The sequence below is a fragment of the Xyrauchen texanus genome, chromosome 2 (assembly GCF_025860055.1).
Source record: "Xyrauchen texanus isolate HMW12.3.18 chromosome 2, RBS_HiC_50CHRs, whole genome shotgun sequence".
Classification (NCBI taxonomy): Eukaryota; Metazoa; Chordata; class Actinopteri; order Cypriniformes; family Catostomidae; genus Xyrauchen; species Xyrauchen texanus.
The window spans coordinates 62265871-62288432 of NC_068277.1; the positions used below are offsets into that span (position 1 = coordinate 62265871).

The 22562-nt window shown below is 40.0% G+C and overlaps 1 protein-coding gene across 2 annotated transcripts in view; it reads right to left on the minus strand.

Annotated features, from left to right (window-relative positions):
* LOC127619717 (calsequestrin-1-like) overlaps positions 1 to 22082 on the minus strand; it is a 44647-nt gene extending 22565 nt beyond the window's left edge. For both annotated transcript variants that reach the window (XM_052092685.1, XM_052092680.1), the window contains exon 1: positions 21722 to 22082. In XM_052092685.1, the coding sequence (XP_051948645.1) occupies positions 21722 to 21958 (237 nt within the window). In that variant the 5' untranslated portion in view covers positions 21959 to 22082. The remainder of the gene's footprint in view (positions 1 to 21721) is intronic.
* Between the last annotated feature and the right edge of the window lie 480 nt (positions 22083 to 22562).

Consider the following 22562-nt stretch of genomic DNA (forward strand, 5'->3'; position numbering starts at 1 on the left):
ACTGCCTAAACTCTCACCGATCACACAAAGTACTCAGAGCGTGATGGATTACAGCAGCAACCAATCCTGTGATTGTTGCGGCACCAGTTGCCTACCTACTATTGCAGCGAGTGTAAAGTGTTTGGGCTCTCGCAGGCTGATGAGCTTATTTCCTCAACAACAGTGACCATATGGACAAATGAGCTTGTGATTTGCTGCAAATTTTTGCCAGAAGTTTGAAGCTCTTCATCGCTACAATTTGCCGCAAAGCTCATTTGCATGTGAAAATGATCTGTGACACATTTGCGGCAAGTTTGCGACAAGTTTGCCGCTACTCTCGTCTCCACTCTCACATTTTATTTTTAAACACCCATCCACTGACGTACAGATGCAATCTTCTTTTATTAAAAATAAAAAGTTATATTTGGGCAAATTAGAACCCAAAACCTCTAAAAACTAGAGGCAAAAAATTACCACTAGATCAATCAGTCATGTTCATGATTAAATTGTTGATCTATGTGTTCATCTACTAAGTAACAAAATCCCAAGATTTATAGTTGCAATTTTTTTTTGTATATATTTATATTTATGCATTTGGCAGATGCTTTTATCCAAAGCGACTTACAGTGCACTTATTACAGGGACAATCCCCCCGGAGCAACCTGGAGTTAAGTGCCTTGCTCAAGGACACAATGGTGGTGGCTGTGGGGATCGAACCAGCGACCTTCTGATTAACATTTATGTGCTTTAGTCCACTACACCACCACCACTCCAGCATATGTAGAGATGAATGTATTTTACTGTGCATTACATAATTCATATTCAGCACTGCCCCCCACCGTACAATTCACTGAACAGTTTATTTTTATTTAGACCTATCTTTCTGTTAATCTTCACATTCAAATGGATTATTCCAGCTGTTACAAAGGTGATAGGCCTTCAAGACTTAATTAGCAGAATAACATGGGATATGCATGCATTTTCCATCTACTGTATGTAAATGCAACATAGTTCTAGCGGGAAGACTAGCAGCTGTACATCATCGCAATCTGCACAAAAATCCTGCACCTTTGACATGATTGTTTAAATTTGAAGGTGTCTTCCTCAAGAGGACGCTTATCCATCATTGGGCTGGATGCACAACTAAGAACATTTTTGACTTAGGCAGGAAACATTTGCACATGAAAAGAATGCTTGTTAAATCTATTAATGTCAAGGATAGCATGTAACCACCCATGTAATCTCCAGAATTTTTGTTTTTGTTTTTTTAAATCTTACAAACGACAGCGCTGAGAAAAGTAACAGGTGCCATGTGACAACACCATATATGCGGTGCTTCAGAGGATGTAGGACAATAATTTACACATGAATAATTATACTAGACCTTTAATAATTCTCAAAATGAAAATAAAAACATAGTATGAAGTTCAAGTAATTTCTGTGTGGTCAAATTGCCCAAATGTGTTAATACTAGAGGCTGTTCAGACCAACACAGTGCAACGAACCCAGACAGAACACGTACGTCTCAGAGATGTCTGTTTGACATCTTTTAAACTGGAAAGAATCTAACATCTGCTAAACATCTTAAAAAGATCAGATTTGGGGTCTGGGAATCTCAGCGAGTATTGACGATGACTATCACACCTGGAGTCATGACGTTGAATCCAGGGTGTGCTGAGTGACTCCAGTCAGGCTTCCTAAGCAACCAAATTGGCCCGGTTGAAAGGGAGGGTAGAATCACATGGGGTAACCTCCTCGTGGTCGCTATAATGTGGTTCTCGCTCTCGGTTGGGCGTGCGTTGAGTTGAGCGTGGATGCTGCAGAGAATAGCGTGAAGCCTCCACACACAATATGTCTCCGCGGTAACGCGCTCAGATTGACGGTCTCAGAAGCGGAGGCAACTGAGATTCGTCCTCCGCCACCCGGATTGAGGCGAGTCACTACGCCACCACGAGGACTTTGGGAATTCCAAATTGGGGAGAAAAAAAAAGATTAGATTTCCAATCATTCTAAATCATAAATGTCTCATTGTCTTATTGACTTCCGAAACATACATATAGACACACGTCTTATAGCAAACAATGTAAAATAGAGGTCTTCCAGATGTAAACACAAACATCAAATAGACGTCTGGGTGTTGTACATGTGCTATCACAGATAGAGTATAACACAGGTGTCTCGAGACACGTTTGTAACAGATGATGTTCTTTTTTACTAGCACGTTTACATAGAAAAGGAACTGAAAAACGGCATGGATGGACGCAACAACACGTTTTGTTGTGAACAGCCCCTTCTTAACAAGACACAGCAGCAATGGAAGTTTCTAAAATTTACCTCTCAAAAAAGCAGTCTTTATCCAATGATTGGTTTGTTTTCTTAAATATCCTGATGCTGTTATAATGAGTGAGAATCTGCTGCAAATTATTCAGTGAGATAGCTGTCTGAACTGACCTTTTTGCTAAGCCATTTTGCATATTCGCTGAGAAGAACCGACCCAATAGAATTATTTATTCGTGAATCAGGCATCACTAGTTCTGATTCTACGCCCAAAGACTGAAAGTGGGACAAACATCGGTATAGAGAATTGTGAAATTTGACTGGTATTGGTACCGACTACTGGAATTTTGGTATCATGACAACCCTACTCTTTTGAAAGACAATGAGCCTCCCCCATGAAACAAGGTATTCAAAGTTTGGGTGGTTAGCATGGTCCGGTTAGCCCCTGCCATATGATCCATATCTACATCAGCTGGTGCCAAAAAAACCTCTTTCTCCATTGACGGCCATTTAAAGAATATTTATTTCTATTTTATTAAACGTTGTAGATGTTGAGAGCTCAGTTTTAGTTTTTAGTTTTGTTTTTGTTCTTTTAAAAGTGAAAAAGAACTGTTCTGATTACCTCTCACTAGTAAAGTGGTTGGGACTGCATGCATAAACCAACCTTCTTTATAAAATGAATGTTGTTTTACAGACTGTTGAACTGTGTTTAGCTGTGAAAAGATGACAGCTGAAATGACTCAGCTATGATTAATAACTGACAGCATGTGTTCAGAGAGACAGACGCTAACAAACTGCCTGAAAAACATTTTGGTGAACTCATCAAACAGCAAAAATACTGGGAACATTCTGATTCGATCATAAAAGTTTAGTTTGAAAAGAGTGCAGAGATTAGCAAGAGGTAACATTCAAGCAGTTGTATTTTATATGGTGATGTTACATGTCTACGTTTTGTTTCGAAGTCTAATTTTCCCATCAAGAACATTTATTTCTCTTGTTTGTAAAATTGAACATGACTGCAGAGGTCTGACCTTCACTTCAAAACTGAACGGGTTCAGGAAATCACAAAACAACAAGGAATAATAGCTAACTTCCATTCCTAAACTTCTACCGGAGAATGTCAAATATTTCAGTGACCTTTTGGTTCAGAGCTCAGATGATTTTATAATAGTTACACTAACAAAAAGCACCAACACGTACCATGGGACTACCAAGCTTAAACCTATAGTGATATATAGTACAGCGACTAGCAGCATCAAAACAATTAAACCCCTGCTGGTGTGAACGGGGCTTAAAGTGAGCAGCAAAGGCACATTTGCAGCCCAACGTCCTCCTTGAGTGTCTGACCCTGCTCACATCGAGATGTTTTGAGTACTGTTGGTTCATCGACAGCACCATAACTCACCTGTGACTCATCACTGCTGCGCTCAAAGGCGCCCTCATCGCTCTAATCGGCAGTGCCCGATCACATAAATTGATCCAGGCAGAGAACAGTGTTTTCCACCATTTCAAATGCTGCACAAACCACAATGGGATATAATGACTGGAGTTTGCTATTTAATATAAATTAAATAAAAATCGAATCAAATAAAAGTTGAGTTATGACGTTGATAAAAGCAAAAGGGCTATCCAAAAAGAAGGATGCTTTTCATTTGATGGACCCAACATTTTGTATCAGTATTTCGGTAACCTAATGCACAATCCTGCCATTTGAAGACAGTTCTGAGCAACTAAATGCTCTAGGGAAACATGAAACATTATTACACAGCATAAATTACTCATTAAAATCACAAAAATAACCCTGAAAGCAATGCAGCATTGCTGGTAGCCAGCATATGTTGTGTGGGAGACTGGATGCTGATACATAAGGTATATTTTGCCTGTGAGCAACATGCCAATGCAGGTCTACCAGCAAGACCAGTACCAAACCACCACCACCAGCACCCAGCCTATCCAGTAAATTGAATATTTGTCCATTTTAGGTAAAAAAATTTACATGACAACGATGGTGGAGTTTTGGCTGTTCAACATGCCAGTTCCAGAACAAATGGCGCTCATAAGTTTAACTTGACTTGTTATGTTGGCTTGATGAAGTTCGTTTGGCCCCATTTCACTGCCAGCCCATGGGGAAAATTCCCGGTTCTCCCTATAGCCAGTCTGCCCCTGGGTACAGGTGGCAAGTTGTGAATCTTGTCAACATACACACATAAGGCTTTTTAACTTCTTCAAGAATGAACAAAGAGACGTTAATGCGTTTGCAGGTTAGTGCATGAAACTGGTGTAACTGCGCAAACTGAAATAAATGGTAAAGTTTATTATGCAACTTCTCTGTATGAATAGTTTTCATTCAAGCTGTCAAACCACACTGGATCCAATTTAATGGAAACGATATATGTAGCGCTCTGTGGCAGGGTACAAATTTGAGTAGCATCCGGAGTAGTAGCTGGGTACTGCCGACAGACAACGAGCTGTGGCGGCAGTGTACGTACAATCATATAAAACAATATTTTCTAATTTTAGGACGTACCATGTTGTCCGCTAGATGCATCCGGTTGCGACCCCCTTTATTCCACAAACTTGGTTTAGGGTTTTTGCAAATTTCAAACACTAAAACCTCCTAGAGCGTTCAAGGTACATCCACCAAACTTGTCACAAACAGATGTTCTGGAATAGTGTGTTTTGTCCTTTCTAACAGATCAGATACATTTTTCAAATGTAAACAAACCCACAACAGACTGCTTTCAATCTGCTTTAAGTTGCTCTCTCTCCCTCTGTTTTTCTCTCTCTCTCTCTCTCTCTCACTCTCTCTCAGTGTACACTCACCTAAAGGATTATTAGGAACACCATACTAATACTGTGTTTGACCCCCTTTCGCCTTCAGAACTGCCTTAATTTCACGTGGCATTGATTCAACAAGGTGCTGAAAGCATTCTTTAGAAATGTTGGCCCATATTGATAGGATAGCATCTTGCAGTTGATGGAGATTTGTGGGATGCACATCCAGGGCATGAAGCTCCCGTTCCACCACATCCCAAAGATGCTCTATTGGGTTGAGATCTGGTGACTGTGGGGGCCATTTTAGTACAGTGAACTCATTGTCATGTTCAAGAAACCAATTTGAAATGATTCGAGCTTTGTGACATGGTGCATTATCCTGCTGGAAGTAGCCATCAGAGGATGGGTACCTGGTGGCCATAAAGGGATGGACATGGTCAGAAACAATGCTCAGGTAGGCCGTGGCATTTAAACGATGCCCAATTGGCACTAAGGGGCCTAAAGTGTGCCAAGAAAACATCCCCACACCATTACACCGCCACCACCAGCCTGCACAGTGGTAACAAGGCATGATGGATCCATGTTCTCATTCTGTTTACGCCAAATTCTGACTCTACCATCTGAATATCTCAACAGAAATCGAAACTCATCAGAACAGGCAACATTTTTCCAGTCTTCAACTGTCCAATTTTGGTGAGCTCTTGCAAATTGTAGCCTCTTTTTCCTATTTGTAGTGGAGATGAGTGGTACCCGGTGGGGTCTTCTGCTGTTGTAGCCCATCCGCCTCAAGGTTGTGCATGTTGTGGCTTCACAAATGCTTTGCTGCATACCTCGGTTGTAACGAGTGGTTATTTCAGTCAAAGTTGCTCTTCTATCAGCTTGAATTAGTCGGCCCATTCTCCTCTGACCTCTAGCATCAACAAGGCATTGTCGCCCACAGGACTGCCGCATACTGGATGTTTTTCCCTTTTCACACCATTCTTTGTAAACCCTAGAAATGGTTGTGTGTGAAAATCCCAGTAACTGAGCAGATTGTGAAATACTCAGACCGGCCCGTCTGGCACCAACAACCATGCCACGCTCAAAATTGCTTAAATCACCTTTCTTTCCCATTCTGACATTCAGTTTGGAGTTCAGGAGATTGTCTTGACCAGGACCACACCCCTAAATGCATTGAAGCAACTGCCATGTGATTGGTTGATTAGATAATTGCATTCATGAGAAATTGAACAGGTGTTCCTAATAATCCTTTAGGTGAGAGTATTTATTGGACAGTTTATCCGACTATCTACAGTATGTGGCCGAGTTCGGAATGACATTCTACCATACTACTCATACTATTATACCATAGACATAAATGGCAGAATTAGTTAGAGTATTAGTGTAGAATGCCATTCTGAACTCGGTCACAGTCACATATTGTAGATACTCAGATAAACTGTATTAAGAATTATTTTTAGCTTGCTAGGTAGCTGGATGTTTGTCTTAATGTAATGTATAAACTTGAAAAAATGTAAGCAGTATATATGTGAGAGAGAACCCAAATGGTTGAAATCTGTTAAATTATTGGACAGTAAAATTTATTTACGACTGAATTTACCACCAACTAGGAAACAGGTTGCAGCGGTCCTGTACAGAGCAAAATCCTGCTGGCTGATGGGTTTGCTGTCTAACTGACCTGAAATCTCTGAAGTGCAGATACAGAGCACAGCCAATTACACCAGCCTTACCTATTGAAAATTACAAAATCATGGCAATATTTGTACAAACTTACATGCTTAATAACATGTTTTTCAGAGGGTGAGAGGAGACAAAGGGACCCAAACACAGAAGGAAACAGTTCAATGAGTTTATTAACAACATTCTTGTAAATGAGGACAGGCGCACCAGGCACCGGATGCAGTAAGCAGAGTCAAAAGCAATAGCCACTCAGCGGGCTAAGGAATTAGTGTGTTAGTATGATGAGTGCATGTGTTGTGGAAGTCAGGAGCAATCCGAAGAGAGTTTGTTGAAGCTGGTGTGGAGAGAAGCCAAGCCCAGGTGAGACACAGAGACCAAGGAATCGTCCTATAAGAGAACTGGGCAACTATACAGACAAAGGTGACGGCGAACAGGAAGGTAACCACACCTCTAGAGACAGGCAACCAACAGACACACAAGCAATCTCCAACTAGACAAGAGAGTACGGTTAACACTTGACAGCAAACAATAAACTGGCAAAGAAAGTGGGAAAACAAAAGGAATTAATAGGGAGTGCAATCAGTGAGAAGCAGGTGGAACGGCCGAGTAAAACTTTGCAATGATCATCGCCTCCCCAGGGAAACGCTGATCACGTGTGCCGGCTCATACTTTGTGACACAAGGGAGAGAGAAAAACAAACAACAGTATGAGCCGGCACAAATACCGGAACCGTGACAATGTTTTGCTGCAGTTTCCCAGTGAAATGTCCAGCAGGGGGTACCTAAAGCAAGTAAAATGGTGTCGTAATCAGACAAGGTTTTAAAGGTGAATATTAGATAGCGGTTTAATGAGTAAAACGTACCTTGCTAACCTAAAACTTTAACCAAAACCTAACCGTTAGTGTTCTCAAAGATAAATGAGAGGTATAGTCTATTACTAATAATACCTAGGATTTAGATGTAGGCTATTTATATTGTATAAGATTAAAACTCTTCTTCTGTTAGTTATTTAACACTGTAAGCATCACTTCTCTGGCTCTTTTAAATACCTTATAATTTCCCCCGCCCCTTGAATGAATAAATGCTTCGTTATGCCATCATTATTGCTGTTGCATAAAGTCCATTTTATTTTGTTTCCATTCCACATCTGTAAACTCATTAAAGGACAACTCTCACCCATCTGTCTTAACTCCGTACTCGCATCCACAGATGTCTTCAGTTAGACTGGAGGAGGAACAGGCATGAGGCAAATACATGGTTAAGTCAGATAGGGTATTAGACGCTGATTCTAATTCTTCGTTTGCATAGTAAAGTGAGTAATATAAGACGAAAGCTTTTCTGGCATATTTTTAGATGTCTTAACAAAGCAATAATGTCAGTTACGGACTTTGGTGCTATTCTCACTTTCTCAGCCGTTCTCCGCTTCTTCAGAAGGCAATGAATGACGGTCTTCACATCCTCAGAAGTTTTGTACAGAATTCATGTAATACATATGCAAACCAATATTTGTATCATATTAAGTTTATGGGACATATGAACAGCACATTCGGAAGCTGCAGTTAGATTGAATTTATACGGATTGACGAAAATTAGTGCATGTCAAAATATTTGTTACTGAGCAGTTGCTCACGTTACATTTAGTTCTCTTTCAGTCTAAGTGGGTGGTTCATGTTCAGAATTAGCAGCTATGTGGACCAGACTTTATGGTGATATAGTACTAACTGAGGACTGGCAGTGAATTTGAGTCTTTCAGTGAGACCTTTTAGGCTTTCCCGGCTTTAGAACCGATCAGAATGGGTATGGGGGGGGTGGAGTGGATTTGAGTGAGTGGGTTGTGGGTGAGTGGGTTGTGTTCGCTGTCCTTTTCAGCATATCGCCGCACCGTTTTGTGGTCCGTTATGCATAATGTGACGGCTCAGTTCAGCTTATCGTAGCCCATTTCGTGGCCGACCGACAGGAACGCTCGGTTCTCCCAATGGCCAGTCCACCCCTGATCGGCACCAAAGTGCATCGGCCAACCGGGAAAATGCACGGTTTGCCAGATTACCAGTACAGCCCTGCCTGTGTCAGACGGACTCCTTTGGAGTGTCTCACTTTGGTTGTGTCGCTTCAAACATACCGTTTTAAGGTCATTGTGTCAAGATAAACGTAGTTTATACTTTATAAATAACACATCTAGAGATCCCAAAATTCAGATTTAAGCTCCATCAAGCTGTGTTTTAAGAACACGTCCATCCTCATCTTATGCTCTCTGATGTCACTGCCAGGGTTGCCAGATGCCAGCAAGGTTTTCCAGCCCAAAACCTCGTCAAAAACCGCGAGAATGCAAAAAAAACCCGCCCAAATTTGTTTTGGCTTGTTTCTCGCTATGGTTTCTCGTTTAAACACATGATAATCATTAACGAGTTTTAAAATTACCCATTGGTCCGTGTACTTTGCGTCCATTCGTTTTTCCTTTTTTAACCTGTAATCAAAAACTAACGGTTGTTGTATTTTTAAAACGCATAGTTGAACACCAAAATTTGAATTTGAACTGCAAATGCTGCAGTTAATATATATATATATATATAGTATAATAAATAAAATAAATATATAATAAATATTTATTTTTATAAAATAAATAAAATATAAATCTTGACGCATTGTTTATGACTTTTTGCCCCTTTATTAAACATTTAAAATATTCACAAATTAATATGGAAAAAATGTCCATATTAATTAATTCTAAGGCCAAACCCGGAAATTATATTTTTCCCGCAGTGCTGAATAAGAAGAGCCATGTCTCTGGAACAATACAGAGAGGTGATTTAGATTTTTGTTCTGTGCATCTGGAATGCACCTGTCTCGTCTTTCAGTATATCAGATAGTTCATCAACAGCATTAATGGCAGTGTGGCACGCAATGTACATTGCTATCCGCAGTTCTCGTCGTTTCTGGTCATTGTTGTCAGGGTTACTGGACTCACCCACTCTGCTAACTGTAAATGGTCTGACCGTTGGCTGGCACCTTGCCTTATGCTTCTTGGTGGCTGCATGATCTTTAAGATCTTTTAAATGAGCACGGATATCAGCGTTGCAGTATTTACAGTGTGCCTTTCCTTCTTCTGCACCCGGTGCAATCCATGACTTTAAGTCTGGATCTCTTTCCCACTCTTTCCTGTAACTTTTTCTATATTTTGCCCACTTTGGCATATTGTCAGTGTCAGTCAGCTAGCTAAGTTTGAAAACCCCGCGCAATCTAGTGTGTTTGAGGGGAGGGCGGTGCCGGCGTGCGTGACGTGAGCTGAAGGGAGGGAGTGTCTGTTGTGAGTTTAGGGGGCATGTCAGCCAGACTTGTAGTGTGTGTGTGTGTGTGTGTGTGTGTGTGTGTGTGTGTGTGTGAGTGAGTGAGAGTAGGCTACTGAACAGAGAGTCGCCGAAAGAAGGATCTGAAGTACCGATGTTTCGGCTACAAAAACCCGCTGAACTGATCTGAAACCAGCCCAATTTTTATCCACCCGCCCAAACCCATTTTTGCCCGCAAAAAAGATTGCTAAACTGCCCAATTGGGCGGGAAACCACCCAATCTGGCAACCCAGGTCACTGCCAGTAAGTGTGGTTTGTTCTCTTCATTTTGTGTTGCCAATACAGCTGGAGTTTCACTTACTGCCCCCTGGAGAAAACAGGTGGTACTAAAAGCTTGAATTGCTCTGATGGTAGGAATATTCCTTATTACGGTCCAAGGACATGATTAAATGTGTTAAATATCAGGTGCTCCAAATGAGTTCTGTCACAATGGGTCACAAAATTTATTTTTTTCCAATTTTCCGTTGATTTTGAAAAACAAAGTGTCAGTTTTCAAATTATGTCAATGTTGTTTACTTAAACTGTTATTCATGTCTTCATAATGTTTTTGTTGTAGATGTTATCCCCTGTTCTCCTCAATTTAGCATGCCAGCCCATCTGGCATCAACAGTCATCCATGCGATTATCTAATCAGCCAATCGTGGGCATTAAATCATGCAGATACAGGTCAGGAGCTTCAGTTAATGTTCACATCAACCATCAGAATGGGGAAAATGCGATCTCAGTGATTTGGAGTGGCATGATTGTTGGTGTCAGACGGGCTGGTTTGAGTATTTCTGGGATTTTCACACACAACAGTCTCTAGAATTGACTCTGAATGAAGCTAAAAACAAAAAATATCCAGTGAACGTCAGTTCTGTGAATGGAAACGTCTTGTTGATGAGAGAGGTCAACAGAGAATGGCCAGACTGGTTTGAACTGCTTTCAAAGTATACGGTAACTCAGATAACCGCTCTGTACAATTGTGGTGAGAAGAATATAATCTCAGAATGCTATTCTGAGATGCACGAAGGGGACCTACACAAAATTAGTAGAAATAAAAAGGAGACAATAATTAAATACTGTCAGAGTATAGAGCAACAAATTTAATGATGTGTATAGTAGCTTGGATAATTTGGTCTTCTGTCTACATGAGCTGTAAATGAATGGCAGTGCGGCCCTAAACGCATTTTACAGGTGCATGTAAACAGTCATTGTCTCAGCTTGCTGTGTTGTTGTTTAGCAGTTCACATATAGAGACCCACTGTCTGAATTGTACATGTCTACTCAGAGCAGTGTTACATAATCCTTGTGTGCACCGTGGCACACATCACTTATTAATGCTGGACCTACAGTCTCACCTCAGGCTGAGTCTAATACAACTATATCAAAGAGCAGGCCATCATGACTCTTTCATCTCTCATTGGTTGCCGTGTTGACACGAGGTTTCTCGGGTAACAAGTCAAACTCAGATGTTACCCTTTCTGCAGATATTTAGAGAGAATTGGGGGGAAATATACTGTTTGTCTATTTGAGTTTTACAGTAGCAGTGCAATTTACAATGATTTAAGACATTTTAGGCAAATTAGGTGGATGCTGTAATCAGTACTGTTGCATAATTCCCCCAATAATTATGTCATAGATTACAAACATATGTTTTAGATACCTAGGTAGAGCGGCATTCAGATAAACACCGATCAGCCTGCTTTCATACAACAGTAGAACAATCAAGCAAATAATATTGATTAACTTACATTTCAGACAAAATGTCCAGTTTTTCTGTCTCCGCCAGTGAAAATAATTCCAAAAGAAGCCAAAGCAGCAAGCCCAACTCTCTCTCTCTCTCTGCACTGCTCTCATTAACTAGCGATGTGTCGTTCATAAACAAATCAACACTTTTGAAAGAATCTTTCTCATTTACAGCCATCGTTTCAGTCCTGAACTAATATCATGTTTTTTGATGAATCAGTTAAGTCAATGACTCAATGATACTCTCATAACATAAAAGATGCTCATTTGTTGCCACCTACTGGCATAAATATGTAATCTCCAGAAATGGTCACTGAATGATTCTGTGATTGATATAAAAATGAATAATGAATCAAAATCCCCACCACTACTTGGGAATCATGAACACAGAGAAGCGGAGTGATTCAAGTAGTGTCCCAGTGACGTTGAACTGTATATCAGCACTCTTGAAACGCTTCTCATCCAATCAGATTCAAGGGCCGGAACTAAAAGTAGCATAATTTCAGGATATTCAATTTGTACAAATGTAGAGTGGAACTTGATTTTATCCATTGGGAATTTATTGTATTGGTCTTGCACTGTATATCTCTGGTTAAGTTTACAGTTAAGATACTAGTGTTCTATATTTTAAAGCCTAATCAAGATAATATGGTCTACATTTTAAACATTTGTATTAAGTCTAATTACATTTAAACACACGTTAGTAAAATGCTTTTATTTTACACTGTATAAAATAATGAGAGCCGTTCAATTATATATATATTAATGAAAAAAAATGACTGTATTATTTAGACCTTTTCATTCAATATACAAAATGTAATGGGTTAACAGTAAAGATCGACTGGTAGTGAATTTGGCAATACGGATAACCGATTAATCAGACAATAGTTTTTAAAATCGATTTGAAGACTTTCCTTACTATGATGGGCACAGACATAGAGGCTACAAGAGTCCAAATGAATAAAATCCCAGAATGAGTTTATTGGCAGACCAAAATCCCAATAATAACCAAAAATAAATTAAGATTTTGTGAATAACACAGGACTTTTAAGTAAAAAGAAGCCAAAACACAGGGGACTCTTATTTTGAAATGAAAATTTATGTAAAAACTATCAACAACTATCGGCATACATTTTTGCTGATAACTGATCATTCCAAAAAGCAACTATCGGCACCGATTATTCCATAAAACCGATATATCGGTCTACCTCTAGTAAATAGGCTTACTTGTCTTTCTAAACAAGATCTGAGGAGCTGCAACGGGTAATTTAACTGTGAAAACTGTTTCCCTTTAACATTATTTGCAGTAGTTTTACGCAACTGCCCTGCCCCTTTACTCAAATTTGTCCAATGAGATTGAAGCACTGCACACGCACCGTGTGCAAAGTTACAAAAATTAAGTCTCGCGACGGCTTGGTGACAACCAAGGACATCACTTTGTGCGTATGAATTCTCGCAAACATGTGGCTGAGCCAAGTATAAACCTGGTTTTATGCTGTTAAAAAATCTGAGTTTAAATGTATTTAGTTGTTAATGTGTGTTTGACTGCACTTCTACAGGAAAAAACTCTTTAAAAGCACCTTGCATTCAAACTGCCGAAGGCTTGTAAGGAAATAGAACAAGATGCAAATCCACATTCTTTTTTTTGTAGATTAAATACGCAGCATCTCAGTGGGTTACCGCTAATCTTTAATACTCATGCTGAGTTATGGCACAAACTGGCGATGACTGTACAGTTATGAGATTCATTAAGATCTCTAAAATGGTGAGTTTGTCCAGCACATGTAATCAGTGAAATTATTTCGATTTAGACATTTGTTATCTTGCTGTGTTAATTTACTGATCCAAACCACCCAACTCTGAATATTTACATGGCACTTTGCTTTGCTAAATTTAAAATGTAATTGTCTTACATGAATAAGAGGTATGAATACATCCCACTATTATGCAGAAAGCAGGTTAGTCATTAATACAAATGCACTGGAGAACATGCAGTTCTATTGAACACAACGGTTCTCAAAACCACACTAAAATCCAGTATCTATTTAACACATACAGTATCGCTAACGTTCATAATAATGAGAAAAGCATTTTTAGAATGTTAATCCATTTTTTTATTTTTTTGTGTGTGCTTTAAAATGTATGACTGCATCCCAAATGGTTGTCATGTTCTTCTAAATATTTCAAATGCTCTGAACGCTCCATGACATGAAATGTTTGTTGATTATGTAACCAGAGTAACATGATTTGTTATTGGCAGACACAAATAAACTCTGTCAAGTCTCATAAATAATGCATTTGTGTTTGTGCTTGACAGTCATAAGTTATGCATAAAGAGAAACAGCCATCTAAAATCTTGAATCCTATAATGCATTTGAGAAAAAAGGTCTTTAAACCTTTGTATTTTTCATCACCTAAGTGTCTATCAGATCCACTAGTGGGTGCACTTTTAACATTAACACAAACACAGTTGTGCTAGAATGATTAGCATGAAGAAAGACTGCGAAAAGAAAGAAAAATCTCAGGATCAAGATCGAGAGAAAAAATTAACAAACCACAGAAGTGAAGACAGTGAGGCTGAATGTCAGAAGGAAGTGAGAACATTAGTCATACTGGCTAAAATTAGCCGCTAACAGTCAGTCCCAAAGATAGCAGCAGCTATTCTGGCAGTGAATTTAGTGGGCTGAAGAATTGCTGATGCACAGCAGTCCCTGACCCTTACAAAAATCTAGAATTCATGGCAAATCTGACATAAATTCAACACTAATAATTTTCACATGCAAATGAGTTTTGCTGCAAACTAGCGGCAAATTATCTGTTGTTGCCAAAGCTTTGCCAGAGGTTCACCGCTACCAGTGAAGAGCTACACGAAACACAAGCTCATTAGCATGTGAAAATAATGAGCGGAAAATGTGCTGCAAATTTGCGGCTAGTTTAGATTTTTTTGTAGAGGGCTGCAACTTTCATGGTCAAGACAGATCTTGATGTCTGAGGTGATAAAGAAACTTCACTGCATTTAAGATTATTATAATTTAAATGCTTCATCATGCACAAATATTGCCAGTGTTTACATAGTCACTACGGATGAATTAATAAATGTGTTATTTTCAGGAATGGCTCATGCAAAATTTTAAAAATCTGTCATTTTAAAACCACGGGACTTTCCTTTTTCAGCACAAAAAAAAAAAGAAAATATCTTCAAGAATGTCACAATCACTGTTTTCTGTACAATACAATTTGATTGACTGACTTTAAAGCTTTGAAAAGCACCCAGAAGTGTCCATAAAAATATTCGACTGCAACTTATGCGTCATATTCCAAGTCATCTGAAGGCATACAGTCACTTTGTATGATTAGCAGACTGAACCTAGGTCATTATTCATTTTCAAATAAAATCTAATTATTTATCCCCATCCATAACATCAAGCCTCATTTGTTCTTGGGTGCATGTAACAGGGTTCAATGGAATGGAGGAGGCGGGATCCAGACGAAGCATCAAATATTTGTCCATCATCCATCTTCAACCGCTTATCCAAAGTCGGGTCGCGGGGGCAGCCGCTCCAGCAGGGGGCCCCAAACTTCTCTATCCCGAGCCACATTAACCAGCTCTGACTGGGGGACCCCGAGGTGTTCCCAAGCCATTGTGGAAATGTAATCTCTCCACCTAATCCTGGGTCTTCCCCGAGGCGTCCTCCCAGCTGGACGTGCCTGAAACACCTCCCTAGGGAGGCGGCCAGGGGGCATCCTTACCAGATGCCCAAACCACCTCAACTGACTCCTTTCGCCGCAAAGGAGCAGCGGCTCTACTCCGAGCTCCTCACGGATGACTGAGCTCCTCACCCTATCTCTAAGGGAGAAGCCCGCCACCCTTCTGAGGAACCCCATTTTGGCCGCTTGTACTCGCAACCTAGTTCATTCGGTCATGACCCAGCCTTCATGACCATAGGTGAGGGTAGGAACAAAAATTGACCGGTAGATCGAGAGCTTTGCCTTCCGGCTCAGCTTTCTTTTCATGAAAACGGTGCGAAAGAGCGAGCGCAATTCCACCCCGCTGCCCCAATTCTCCGGCCAACCTCCCGCTCCATTGTACCCTCACTCGTGAACAAGACCCGAGGTACTTGAACTCCTTCACTTGGGGCAATACCTCCTTCCCTACCTGGAGTACTCAAATATTTGTAATAAAGTTAAACATAAAGACACACAAAACCTAAACGCATAAAGAGCAGCAGCCTGTAGCTCTCTCTCTCTCCTGAACTGCCACATCTCATTGCACTTGTCCCTCTCCTCAGCTGATTAGCCCAATTGGAGGCTGGTCATGCATAGTCACGGCTTGTCCCCGCCCTCCTCCTTGTCACAGTGTGTTGTGACCAAACGTAATGATGTCATGACATAAAAACTAGAAAATCAACACCTAATTTTTTTAACCATAAACGAACTTTCCCACAATGTTATAGGACCTATTTGTAACTAACTAATTGTTAGTTGGGTCAATATCAACTGCTTTCGCAAAATTCTTTAAAATATATCCTTCTGTGTACCGCAGACAACATCAAGTCGTATGGGTTTGGACAGACATGAGTAAATTAAGACAGAGTTTTCATTTTGGGGTGAACTATCCCTTTGATATAGGAAGGAAAGAAAAGAAGGAGTTATGAACTGGATGATTATAAAGGCTTGACTGAAACAATAAAACTAATAGCTTGTAGTTTGGCAAATATACAGTATATCATACGAAAGCGAAGAATGAATGGGTACGATGTCATTTAGAACAAAATATGGCCAAAAAGACAGTCTTTTTGCATTTGTTACAGTGGTTCGTAATGTGGCATAAAGTCATTTATATCGGGAAGACATGCAGGCTTGAGTGAAGTTTGAGATGCCCTTTATTTGATAGATGTAAAACGGAGATAGGAGGCAGGGGCGAGGAGCCTACCCCCCTGCGGGACAGGGCTCAACTGGTGGTGGTGGGGAGATGGAGGTTGCAGTGTTAGCACACCGAAACAGCAATGTGATAGATTGTGAGCAGACTTATAAAGCATTGGCTTACGTGCTATTGCCTAGGAGTTACCCAGCTAATGATGTGATGATGTACACCTGCTGGTCTTCCCGCTAGAACTACGCTCCACTTCCATTGATAACAAATTTTAAAGCCACATTAGTAAAGGTTATTCCAAGCATCATCATATTTAACTGTACTTCTAAACGCCTCCCACAGCGGTGTGACCGGTGTCTAAATGTCTGGAAACAGTATACTGTTGCTTGGCTGTTTACAACTTCTTTTAAGCCTTGAATGAAGAAGAACTTCTCTGGAAGAATATTGGGGCCTTAACAATGGACAAACTCCACAGGTTCCTAGAGCCACAACACTGGAAAGGGCTTTATTTACCATGACATCTGTGATGTAAGACAGTTGCTTGGGGTTGTCACATCCTGAGAATCGATTTGAGACTCTCTAGGAACCTTAGTTCTGGAGTTGATTTAGAACAGGATGGAAAGTCTTCTCACTTTTATTCAAAACCCTATGGAACTGTCTGACTGGTTGGAAGTTGTCTGCACAGTCAGACATACAGTGAGCACTTGCCCATTTCCAGTGCTATGTGTATTCCCTTGCTGTATTATAATGTATCTGCATATAAGAAAAATCCAGAAATAATGACACTATTGCCATTTCAGTGGTGGTGCATTAGTAGGCAGGTTCTGTGGGGGTCTCTGATGACATTCTGGTAGCTATGACAGAGCTCTGCTAGATTAGGGGTTTAACTGTGCAGTATTTTCAGATTTCACATGCTGATAAAGAGGCAAATCAGGCAGAGTAGACAATGACGCTTTATGTCTTTCTGTTGAAATCAGCAGTGCAGAAGGCTGGTTTAACTGGCTGAAAAGGAACATGGGGGCTGGTAAATGAGTGCTCTTACCCTTTTCTGAAAGCTTTAACTGTTGACAGAACGTGGTATAGCAAACGCTCGAAGGAAAAAGTCATACAAAATATAATAAAAGGTGCTTAATTCTAAATAAGACATATCCCTACTGAAAAAGATATCTGCTTAAACCAATCCAAGATGGTTAGCTGCTGGTTTTGGGCACTTGCCAACTTGGACATCATTAGCATTACTAACATTAGCCAAACTAACTATAAATTTGTGTAGCTTTGCTGTTAGGATGTATAATCTTGGTGGGTCCATGACAAATATGTCAACCGATAGGCCTTAATCATAGTAGATGCCGTATTGCTAATGAAAACGATACAGTCATTGATGGAAGAACAGTCTGTTAAATATGTCATATGTTTTGTTGTGTACCTTGGTGTCATTCATTCAGCAAATTAAACATTTGTCTTTCCACAAAATTCGAAGGGACAAAATCTCGAAAATCGATAATTGGTGAATGAATGAGAAACTTTGTCAGAGAAAGACCTTCAAGTAATTTAATTTATATTCATGAATAAATAACATCCCAATAAGACTAATTAAAGTATAACTTCCACTCTTTGTATGGACAAATTGAATTATCTTCAAACCCCAACAATTATGAAATATAAGTGAAACACTGTTGACGTCACTGTGTAATATTAACATTTCACTGATTTTCTGATGTGTCTTTGTGCTTTTACAATAGTTTAGAAACTTCCAATTTTCTGAATCCCAAAGGATTTGTGAACATTTTCAGGTAAGGTAAGCACGTTTAACTACGATCATCTTTATGAGAAAATCAAACAACCATCAATTACAAATATTAATGTACCATTGGAAAGCAAATCTCTAAGTAAGAGCTCTATATTAGCTTCCGGAGGTGTTCATGCAGGAGCTCTGGTTGTATTGCTAGAATATGGGTGTAACACTTAGGGAGGTAAGGAGGAAGCTGGGACCGGCTTGACAAACACATAGACATTTAATGCACTTTTCAGTGTGTAAAGAAACAAAAACACACTTTTCAGCCAGCTACGTCAAATCATAAAACCACACATAAGAACGCAGGTGGAAGTCATTCGCCACTTATCGTCCTAGCCTCGCTCTGACCAGACGCCACTCAGCTCCACCCTGCTCACCACAATGGGATTGCTGTCAAATATACTGTTCACCTCCAGAATGTTCCTAGTAACAACATGCTACTATGAATGTGGATAACAATAAGAATATTTTTGAATTGATAGATTTATAAAAAATAATAATGTATAACATTATTAACATTATGTATAACATTAACATTAAGGTGACAGTAAGAGAATCAATGTCAAAATGATTCAGAGTTGAACTATAGGCCTACCTCTCGCTACCCATTTCACCCCTGAATGAGTCAGTGGCTAGCACTGGTCCTGGGTTTGAGTCCCGGCTCAACGAGGGCCTTTATGTGTGGAGTTTGCATGTTCTACCCATGTTTAAGTGGGTTTCCTCCAAGTACTCCGGTTTTACCCACAAGTCCAAAACATGTAGGTTAAGTAAACTGGAGACTCTAAATTGTATGTTTGTGAGTGAGAGTCCACTGGGAGTCCACATCCTGGGGGTTGCGTCAGTAAGGGCATCCGGTGTGAAATTTGTGCCAAATCAAATATATGCGGACTATCACGAAGCAGACCCTGCACCTACGCGGGACACATGCTAGGAAAGAGAAAGGTCTATTTTGACTTGAATGATTTCTCCAAAATTAAATCAACAACATTAGCAGTATCTACCAGTTTGCCCCAAAAAGCCAACTCACAAAAAAAAAACACATTAACATATAAAAACATACAACTTACTGATCAAAAACAAAATACCAAAAATACAGAACCTTTTTATTTACATCATATACAGGACACGTGATGCAAATCTAGTCATCAGCAGTGTGCTCAAGCACTGAACATACGCAGCCTGAATAATTCTAAGTGCGAGTTTTTGAACGTGCAGACTGCATATGCATATGAGTTATTTGCACTCATTCGAGGGTCCACAAGGTGGCAAAACTCACATTTGAGCCGCTGCTGTCACAAAGAAGCGCTAGAAGAAGATGTAATCGCTGCTAAACATCTGGAGATGAAGGTAAAAACAACAACAGTGGATGTGCAATTGAAGAGTGCATGTTTGAGGAGGTCTGGAAATATGTGCATTTTAATAACCTGAGTCTGTAGGAATGTAAAGTTCTTATGAATATGATGAGATCTTAAAAATCTTTATGGTTCTAAACTCCTGAAGAGAAATAGTTTGGTGTTTCTTAGCATTTGCAGCATGCACACACAAACCGCCTGTGCATGCGCGGACAGTTACAGTATATGGCGTATATTTTGACAGGCTCGAGTTCGACTGTACACAGACACTGAGTGTTCGCGTCACAATGGACTTATACCTAGGAATTTAGACTCCCTGCATGAAGCATTTCTTCAATGGGGCTCTATGGGCGGTTTATCCGTGAACTTCGACAGACATAATCATGTAGATAACATCAACAGAACAAGCTGGGACAATAATTATCGAAATTATTGAGATATTAAATGCAATTTGTCAAACATTTCATTGCACAATTTTAATGGAATTTTAAGCGAATCAGTGCTTCCTGTGTAGTCTTAAAGCAATCGCCACTGTGCTGAGCGTACTACAGCCCCATGAAATATGAACAGCGACACAGCTGTTCTGTAAGAAGACACTGCAATACTCTGAGACATCAACACTTGCAACGGCTGGAAAGAGGAGGCTCGTTAGCTGACCTCCCATTAGCATTTACATTTCTATTACAAATTGCAGTAAAAATACTTGTTAAGTTCAACATAATAAGCTAATCACACATAATGTCTGTATGCCTAAACCACTGTTCTTCTTAAGAGAACCGCCACTGGCTTACCCTAATCGGTAGTGTAGTCAAAGGCATTCACAGGCATATGCCATATGCCCACCTCTGTTTTCTTAGGATATTGCGTATGGCCACCTAAAATAAGTGATGATACGTATGGTTGCCAGAACAATGAGTAGGATTTTGACCTGGAACATTTTCAATCTACTAACGTGACGCTGCAGCACCATTGAGTGAATTGTGTGTGTTTTTAATAAGTGTACAGAGATTCTCTCTATTTGTGCACGGAGCAGCGGGAGGCAAGAGCACAACTGATGGCATGGGCAAGACAGACAGTCCTACTAATCTGATTCATTTCAGACATGATTAGATCTTTGCTAGCCAATCATATTTTCCATTTCAGTAAGGGGCAGGACATTTCCAGCGTTTAAACATCTCTGGAGTAACCATAATTTGTGCTGTAAATGTATATATATACATTTTTAATGTATTACCAAATCTGTACCCACATAAAGCAGCACTTGAAATGCAAAGAATGGGAACTGCTGTCCAAAGGCAATTCCAAAGGTTCAATTTAGGACAAGTTGCTTTCATGCCAACTGAAAACTTAACTGGACTCCACGTCACCTTTTCAATGGACTCAGGTATGGTTCCTATGTTCAGAAAACTACTTTCACACCCAATTGTAACATCAAACGGACTCAAGTCCACAACAAAATTTCTAATGTGAATCACCTTGTAAGACTGTCTTACTGGGTAAGAGCATTTTTCAAGTGTACAATGCTCATTGTTGATCTCATTACCTCTCCAGTTAATGGGCCACCTCTTCTGGGGTTTGATACTATGACACCTGTTGTAAATTATGGAAGATAACATGCTTGTCCCCCATAGGAACTCACTTATTGTTTTTGGGCATCTGTGACCTATGACTCAACTGGCATTGTGCCTCAGTGTTCATATGGCAAGTTAGAATTCAAGAATTCTTCTTTGACAAGGGTGCATGCATAGCATAGTCCACATCAGAGGGATATCAGATATATGGGAGCGCCCAAGCCGGTGGTCTTGGACAGAGTTCAGAACCCTACCTACCTCCTTGGGATCCAACGCAATGGACACCCAGTAAGTCCACACATTCACTTGGATCTTTTCCAATTCCCATTTCATTTATTTCACACGCACCTCCAAAGCAAGTTCTTCCACCTCAAACTGCTTCCTGGACATGCAGTCCACGCCAACAGGTTTGTGGTAGTAGATCACCATGACATCGTATTTCTTCATCACAGACTTGTAGTTCTTGTTGGTCATTTGATGGACACGGTCTTGTCCATCATATTCGGGGAATTCCAGGCCCTTCTCCCCCCAACACAGAGAACCAAAAGACAGCAGAACACCCACGAGCACTAAACCCCACCTCATGTCACCTTGATGTCCCACTTGATAAAGTTCAAAGATTTCTTGATTTTACTTTGTTCCTAACTAAAACTATTAGGAACAAGGTCCAGTTTGTGTGCCCGCCACCCAGAGAAGAGCAATACTTGCTCTTCACTCTCCCTTTTAAAAAGACACATGCACAAGTTGACTTGTTTATGCCCTTGGGGGTGGGGTGGGAGGGGAGACTGGATTTATCTTTGGACATAGGTATGCTATGTGTTGGGGCTACTCATATGATACTTAAACTGTGTCCACTCCAATGAGACAGTTAGGTATAGTCAAGGCAATGGAGGCAACGTGATTGGCCACTTCTAGGGAATGATATGAATGCTTAAATTGGGTGGATTCAAATATGATCAGTTGGAGACACCTTGGAATGTTGGAAGCAACAAACTCAAATTTAGTGAAAGTTAAAAAACTAAACAGAACTAAACAAAACAAAACTAATCTAACTGAAAGTAAGTAAAACTAAACAAAATTGAACAAAACCAAGAAAACTAAACAAAACTAAATAAAACAAATTTAAACGAAAGTAAACAAAACAAACCTGAACCAAACCCGACGGAACTAAAATACATATATATAGAAA